At 41.0% G+C, this 7,084-nt stretch overlaps 1 protein-coding gene across 1 annotated transcript; it reads left to right on the forward strand.

Annotated features, from left to right (window-relative positions):
- Positions 1–56: 56 nt before the first annotated feature.
- ECHDC2 (enoyl-CoA hydratase domain containing 2) lies at positions 57–6,707 on the forward strand. Its single transcript, XM_038144145.1, has 10 exons — positions 57–145; positions 1,503–1,570; positions 2,178–2,265; positions 2,572–2,658; positions 3,792–3,884; positions 4,466–4,522; positions 4,925–5,112; positions 5,537–5,587; positions 5,927–5,974; positions 6,434–6,707. The coding sequence occupies exons 2-10, from the start codon at positions 1,520–1,522 to the stop codon at positions 6,509–6,511; spliced, it is 741 nt and encodes a 246-aa protein (XP_038000073.1). The 5' UTR covers positions 57–145; positions 1,503–1,519; the 3' UTR covers positions 6,512–6,707.
- The last annotated feature ends 377 nt before the right edge of the window (positions 6,708–7,084 follow it).

The raw sequence follows: 7,084 nt of genomic DNA on the forward strand, positions 1-7,084 counted from the left end.
GGGGCCGGGCGGGTGCGGGTTCCGGCGGCGGCCATGCTGCGGCTGTGGCGGGCGCTGCCCGCGGCGCTGCGCGGGGCGCGGGGCCGGGCGGGCGCGGCCGGGGCGCCGCGGGGCGCGGAGGTGCTGCTGAGCGCGGCCGGCGGCGGTGAGTGCCGGACTCGGAGTGCGGCTCCGCTTCAGCCTTTCCTGCTGGAAACAGCTCGGCCTGGCGTCAGCGTGGCCGTGTGTTCCCAGCGCGGCGCAGCCCGAGCGGGGGTGACAGCCCTGCCGAGTCCGGGGCGCTCCTTGTTGTTTTGCCTTCAGTTATGCCTGGATACTTTTTTTCAAGAACGTTGCTGCAGAATGAATAGCTAGATACTTTCCCCCCCCCTAAAATTATGCGTGCAGGAGACCTCAACGCAAGAAGTTCTGGTTTGCATACTTTAGGTTTTTTAACAGCATTAACGTGCAGTGATAAAGGTAGGACAGGACCTTGACGTGTCTGTGCACATTTATCCATGAGAGCCACGCAGCAGTTTGAGGTTTGGTTCAGATTGCCAGGGATTTACTTTCTGTGTAACTGTTGCAGGAGTTTATAAACAGTTCTTGGTATTTTGCTGGTTACAAAGACATTAGGTAGTTACCAGCTGTTCATTTCCTCTGCGGGTGCCCGTGACACCTCTAGTTCAGTAGCTGGCCACTGCCATAGGCAGAGAAATAAACTGAGACCTTCCAGCAGGACAGAAAGACCAAGCAAGGCAGGTGCAAGGTACAGCTGTGCACCTACAGCACAGCAACAGCATCTTCCAATGTTAAGGCCTGGGAAGTGAGCAGAAGTCCAGGCAAGGAAATAGGAGATGTCTTTTCTCTCCAAAGCATACAGAAGCTATTGGATAATAATTTACTAATCACATGTGTTAAGGAGAAGTAGGTAGATGCTGTGGTTTTATTTTTCTGCTTGGACTTAGGAACTTTGAGTAGAGTCCTTTTTGCTGATGAGCTTATAGTGTTGAAATTAAATGAAGTTCACTTTCAGAAGGGTTCTGGAACATGAACTGTGTGTGACCTGTATGTGCTGTTCTCATGAAAACAGCAATCCCAAGAGGATGGTTTCCTTCATTAGAGAATGTACTTGAACACAGCAAGACTGTACAATAACAATTAAATTAAATAACATTCAAAGGAGAAACCTAAGATGGATCATTTGGGTTTTGGTTTGTTGTTTGGTTTTTTTTCCCCATTTCTGCAGTGATTCTAAGATATATGTTCTTGGATGTCCTGATCATTTTCTAAAAGTCTGCTTCCTCATAGTCTTTTACAGGCCCACTAAATTTTACAATTGTTCTGCATAACTGGGTTTTGTAGACATGGTGTGCCACCTCCAGTTTTAAAATAACTGATTGTTTTAGAGTATACTTTATATGCATTTTCAGGAAGGATAAGATGTAGCATAAGCAGATATTATTCCCAGTTGAATTAGACAACTAAATGAAGTGTAACTGAAATTGTCTCCTATTACTAAGGTATTGCTGAAATCCTAATGAATCGACCCCACGCAAGAAATTCCCTGGGAAAAGTATTTGTAAATGAAGTGAGTATGAGTCTGGCCTGTGAGTGTGTTTGGAACCATGATCAATAACTAACTGCAGTGAGAATAGTTGGGGGAAATCTAAAAAAAAAAACAACTTATGATGAAGGGCACTGGGGCAAGGCAGGCGAACCTGGAGAAAAACAGAACATAACAGTTACTGCCTCAGATGTGGACAGAGATGTATGGGTTATTTAAGTTAGCTAATCTAAGTTAATTTATTGAAGTTTACTCAGATGCAAGTTAATGTCCTTACTTTTGTCATCACAACAAAAGCATAGTCATTGTCACACCTTAACAGGTGACCTGTTCAAGGATGACACATCCTATAGAAGGTCTGGCTCGTGCCTGGACAGGAAGGGAAGTTTTAGGTACAGCAAAGTTCATCTCTGAGTGGAAGGAAAAAAGAGATGGGGAAATGTGTCATTCTGAATTTGTAGTGGAAAAACCTGCAGGTTCCACTGACATGATTTCCATTAATTTTCTGGCAGCTGCAGGGAAAAAAAACCAATATACTTCTATCATAGATTAGGAACTTGTTATCATTTCAGTGAATATACACATCTATATGCCTATTTTTTTTCTTCTGTCTGCACTCCCTCCCTCGTAGCTGTTCAGTGCCCTGGAACAGCTCCGCTTCGATGAGCAGGTGCGTGTGGTGGTGTTCAAGAGCCAGGTGAAAGGAGTGTTCTGTGCAGGTGAGTAGCAAAGGCTCTGCAAACTGTTCTCAAAAAATGTGGTGGCTCTTAGGGCTGTATGTTGATCAGACCATGCAGAAAAGCAGTTGGAAATGAGTGCTAAAAGAAATTAAAATAAATCTGTCAAAAGGGCACAGAGGAGCACCCTCGTTACTGCTGCAGCCCAAATGTCCACACTCCAACTTCCATGGACCTTACTTAACTGGAATGCTGAATCTCAGACTTTTTAAATGGTCTGTCCTCTGAGAGGGGGGGAACATTTCAGATGTCTTTTCCTGGATTCCAAACTTCTTCTCCTTTATTTAGGAGCAGACTTAAAGGAACGTGCAAAGATGGATGATGCAGAAGTTGGAGAGTTTGTTAGAAGACTGAGGAATCTTATGGATGAAATAGGTAAAGGATTACCTCAGTTGGAAAATTTATCCTAGACCACTTGTAGCGAAACATTTAGAAATGCAGTAGGAGGGGATAACCAGCAGGAGTAGCTTTCCAAATGGCTTCAGCTTATGCCTGAAAGAAAGATCCAATTAGAGTTAAATACCAACCATCCTGCTGCCCCTCCAAGGACAAGATGTGTTTCCTATGCACAACAAAGCACATACACACTTATAAACACCTGCTCCAAGAAAGCATTCATTTATTCCACACTTCTGTGGAATCCTTGGGAGGCAAGTGCTGTGTTGGTTGTCCTGCTTCCAGTACATGTTCAGAAACACTCAAAATATGGCACAGACCTAAGAACATGGATTTGAATCTCTGAATGAATTTGCTGAAGGGATTTGTGCAATGTCGGGGGGATTGTATCTACAACTCCCTCAACCTCCCTTTTCTTTTTCTTTGCAAATTGAATATGAGCTTCTGCAATCAATTTTCTTCCCCTATTTATGAATTATTCTGCTCTCACTAGAAAGAAGTACCAAAGTCAAATCTGTCTAAAATATCAATCAGAATTGCAATAATTTAAAAAAATGACAGGAGCAGTCAGAGGGGTGATTACAGCAGAGAACTAGATTGCCTCAGAAGTTTGCATCCAGCTGCCAGAGTATTTAAAAAAGTATCAAGCAGCTAATCTCCAGATACATCAAGCTCCTCAACTATGAGGCAACCTAGTTGAACAGTGTTTACTGTTCCTGTTTTCAGGAGCCTTGGCTAACAAAAGAACCACAAAAACTGAGCGTTGTGACAGGCCCTAGGGATGGTGTCTTCTCTTAGGATGTTCAACTGCAACAGATGAATATTCATGTCATAAATTTGCAAGGAGAGGACTGATCCTGTTTTGCATTGCAGTACTTTGTTTGCAAGCTTCTTTGCATAGAAGAAGCATGTTTTGCATTCTTACAAAGAAGGGAGAAAGAAGTGCAAGAAGATAATTTTTGCTGTTTCCAGACTGAAAATTTGTGGCAGAAGAAAACGAGTCCTTGAGCAATTCTGAACTGAAAGCTTTAGAACGTAAGGATTTAAATTCCAGGGCCATGTGAAACAGAACTTGTAGAACACAAGTGTGCAATCTGTGCTCTCTTCTGTAGCTGCCCTGCCTGTGCCCACGATCGCTGCAATCGATGGCTACGCCTTGGGTGGTGGATTAGAGCTGGCCCTGGCCTGTGACCTCCGAGTAGCAGGTTTGTGCTGCTCAGTGTAGCAATCTCCTGGTAATTGATGGCATTTTAAAGAGAACTTACACACATGACAGTGGATTGTTAATGGAATCCAGAAGCTTGAGAGAAATTTTAGAGAAGGTTGTACAGAAATTGTGATATTAGTTACTATGTGAAAAGCAGTTCCTGTGCTTAAAAAGTAAAGCTTATTTTTAGGTAAAATTAGGATTCCTTTAGAAATCTATTTATTAGTAAGACTGAGCAGCTATAGTAACTTAATACTAGATCAGATATACTCTAACTAGATCTAATCTTCCCAGCTTAAATCAGTTTGGGTTGGAAGATTTATTTCTTCTGTTTCCATGCTTCTATCCATTATATTTTATCTACAAGGGACGCAAGGTTCATTTTTCTAGCTAAAATTGCTACACTGGGGTAAGCAGACTTGAGATAGACATGTAGTATTCAGACTTTCTGGCTCCCTGGAGAAATGGAGTTCCAGTTCAGTATTGACAGTTTCTAATTTTATTGATCAGTTCAATCTGGAAAACTTCTAGTTATACAAATCAAAATGTAGCTAACTCTACATTTATTTATTTATATAGCTTCATCAGCTAAAATGGGCCTTATCGAGACCACACGAGGACTTCTGCCTGGAGCAGGTAACCTTCATTAAATCTTAACCTTCATTAAACCTTCATTAATATTCATTAAATCTCACTTTCTCAGCTGTATTGTAAATATTTTGCCATTAGAGTGTGTCCTTGAACACTTGAAGTGTTTTGAATGTAAATTAGAAGTAGCATCTTACAGTCACAAAGGAGATCTATGAATCAAGAGTTCTGTCTCAGACTTATTCTGAAAGTAGGAAAGTCTCTTTACACCTCTTCTTTTTTATCAAAATACTGAAGTCTTTCAGATGCCTCTAAAAATGTTAACATATTCAGCTAGTAGTTATTAAAGAAACACATGATACCTTTAAGGTTCCTGATTTTATAACGAGACAAAATACTACTGGGGCATTTGTCAAATATGGAAAATGGTGTTTACCCTGTTGTTCTAAGGTGGAACCCAGCGCCTGCCCAGATGTGTTGGAATAGGTCTGGCAAAGGAACTCATTTTCACTGGCAGACAGGTTGATGGAGAACAGGCAGCCTCCATGGGGTTGGTAAATCACTCAGTGCCACAGAACAGCGAGGGAGATGCAGCTTACCAGAGAGCTTTAACTTTGGCTAAAGAAATCCTGCCCCAGGTAAGTGCACTGCTCATGGCACCAATGTAAATACAGCGTTTGTGCTCCCTTTAAGAAAGAGAAAACACCTAAAATTCCTTTCTCTGAAATGCTGAAGCTTTGGTTCCTGACCTTTAAGTCTCTTTTAAGTTTCTGTAGGAACAAGTGTTAACATCCAGCTGCTTAACCCACAGGACAGGTTTAGCCCCCCGCTGCAGCCACGCAGACCTGCAGGACACACTGACACCTCACACCGTGTTCATCTGTGAACTGCAGACAACACCAAATTGATTTTTATAAAATACTTATTAACTTACTGCAGATTTCTGTAGACTAAGATGTCATTTGGAGCAAAATAATAATATAACAATTCATCTGTTATAAATTAATGCAAATTTAATTATTTTTAAGTATTTGTTGTGGTTTGGTTTTGTTTTTAATAAAGGCACCGTTTGCTGTGAAAATGGGAAAACTGGCAATAAACAAAGGAATGGAGGTAATAATTATTTTGTTTAAATACTGAAGTGAATAGAAAGACTAGCAGTTCTTACAAATTACTACAGTAAAAATGTTTAGAACAGATGAGTTATAAATTTTTTCTTTATATCAGACATTTAAAAACATTTCAGAGGTTTTAAAAAAATTTTAAAGATCAAAGTAAAATGGCAGGATTTTTTTTTCTACAGATAGTAATACTGTACTTCTAATATTAGAGTGAAGATCACTTACTATGACTGTTTGAGAGTGACTGACTGCTCTCATTGATTTGAGAGCTCTGAAGTAGCTTTGAGGGCTGTACTTCAGACAAACCTCACACCTTTCCTCTCCTTCCCAGGTTGACATTGCATCAGGGATGGCTATTGAGGGGATGTGTTATGCTCAGGTAATCTGCCTTCAGAATTCCCTCCTGAAAGGAACAACTATATGTTAGTTCTAGAATGAGCTTTACAATTGGTTTTAGTTTAATAAATTCAAAATGATTCCTCCTGAAGTTCTCTGTGGCAAGTTTTGAGAGCATGCACCTTTCTCAGCTAATGGAACAATAGAGGGTATTCCAATATTGCTGTATAATGTGTCTCTCAGCATATCTTAAGATGAAGTATGAAGATTATGGGAAAGTGTTTTCCTATATAGATCTATGGTCTTTTAGGTGCTTTGTTTGTGAGTTACACTACAACCCTGTCTCTTTTTTCCTAATTGCAAAATATGGAATTTTATGTATCATTGAAAGAAAAGCAATCTTAGTCTTACACCACTACTGCCAAATTAGTCAGGACTTAAAAACACATCAGACTTTTAAATGGAAAACGTACCTCTTTCTTTTCCTTTTTTTCTCATGTAGAATATTCCCACCAAAGACCGTCAGGAAGGGATGGCTGCCTTCAGGGAGAAGCGACCACCTCGGTTCACCGGCAAATAACACTTTCTGCTTCCCCTTGAGTTTTTGGAGATAGAGCAGGACTGAGGAGGATCCACTGATTTCTTAGGATCATTTTTATGACACCATTCTGTGCACTTAACTCCTTGCCTTGGACTGCATTTCTAACTATTCCACTAGATAATTTTTCTGTACAAATCTCCAAATAAAGATTTAACTTTGTACTCCTGATCTTTAACGAATGTTCATCTGATGTCAGTGGTTATGGCTCCCGCACAGATGCCAAGTAAGGAATATGGAGAAATTTTGACTCACCATAAGCAAATTAAAAAAAAAAAGGCAGAAAACATAGTGCATTTAAACAGGAAAAACAAACTGTGTTCTTCCAACTGCTTTGACAGAAGAAGCAGTACTAGCACAGAGCAGTGGCCCTTGACCCCAGCTCTGCTGTGAGCAGTGCAACACTGACCCAACTCCAGGAACCCAAACTCACCTCCCTTGGGAACCAGTGCTTGAGAAAACATAGGGCCTGTATGTGCACAGGTACATAAGGGCATCACATCAGTCTGTGCCAGACACCCTGGGCACATAATCTCTTTCCATCACTTGTTTTCC

This window comes from Motacilla alba, chromosome 8 (assembly GCF_015832195.1).
Source record: "Motacilla alba alba isolate MOTALB_02 chromosome 8, Motacilla_alba_V1.0_pri, whole genome shotgun sequence".
NCBI classification, from domain to species: Eukaryota; Metazoa; Chordata; class Aves; order Passeriformes; family Motacillidae; genus Motacilla; species Motacilla alba.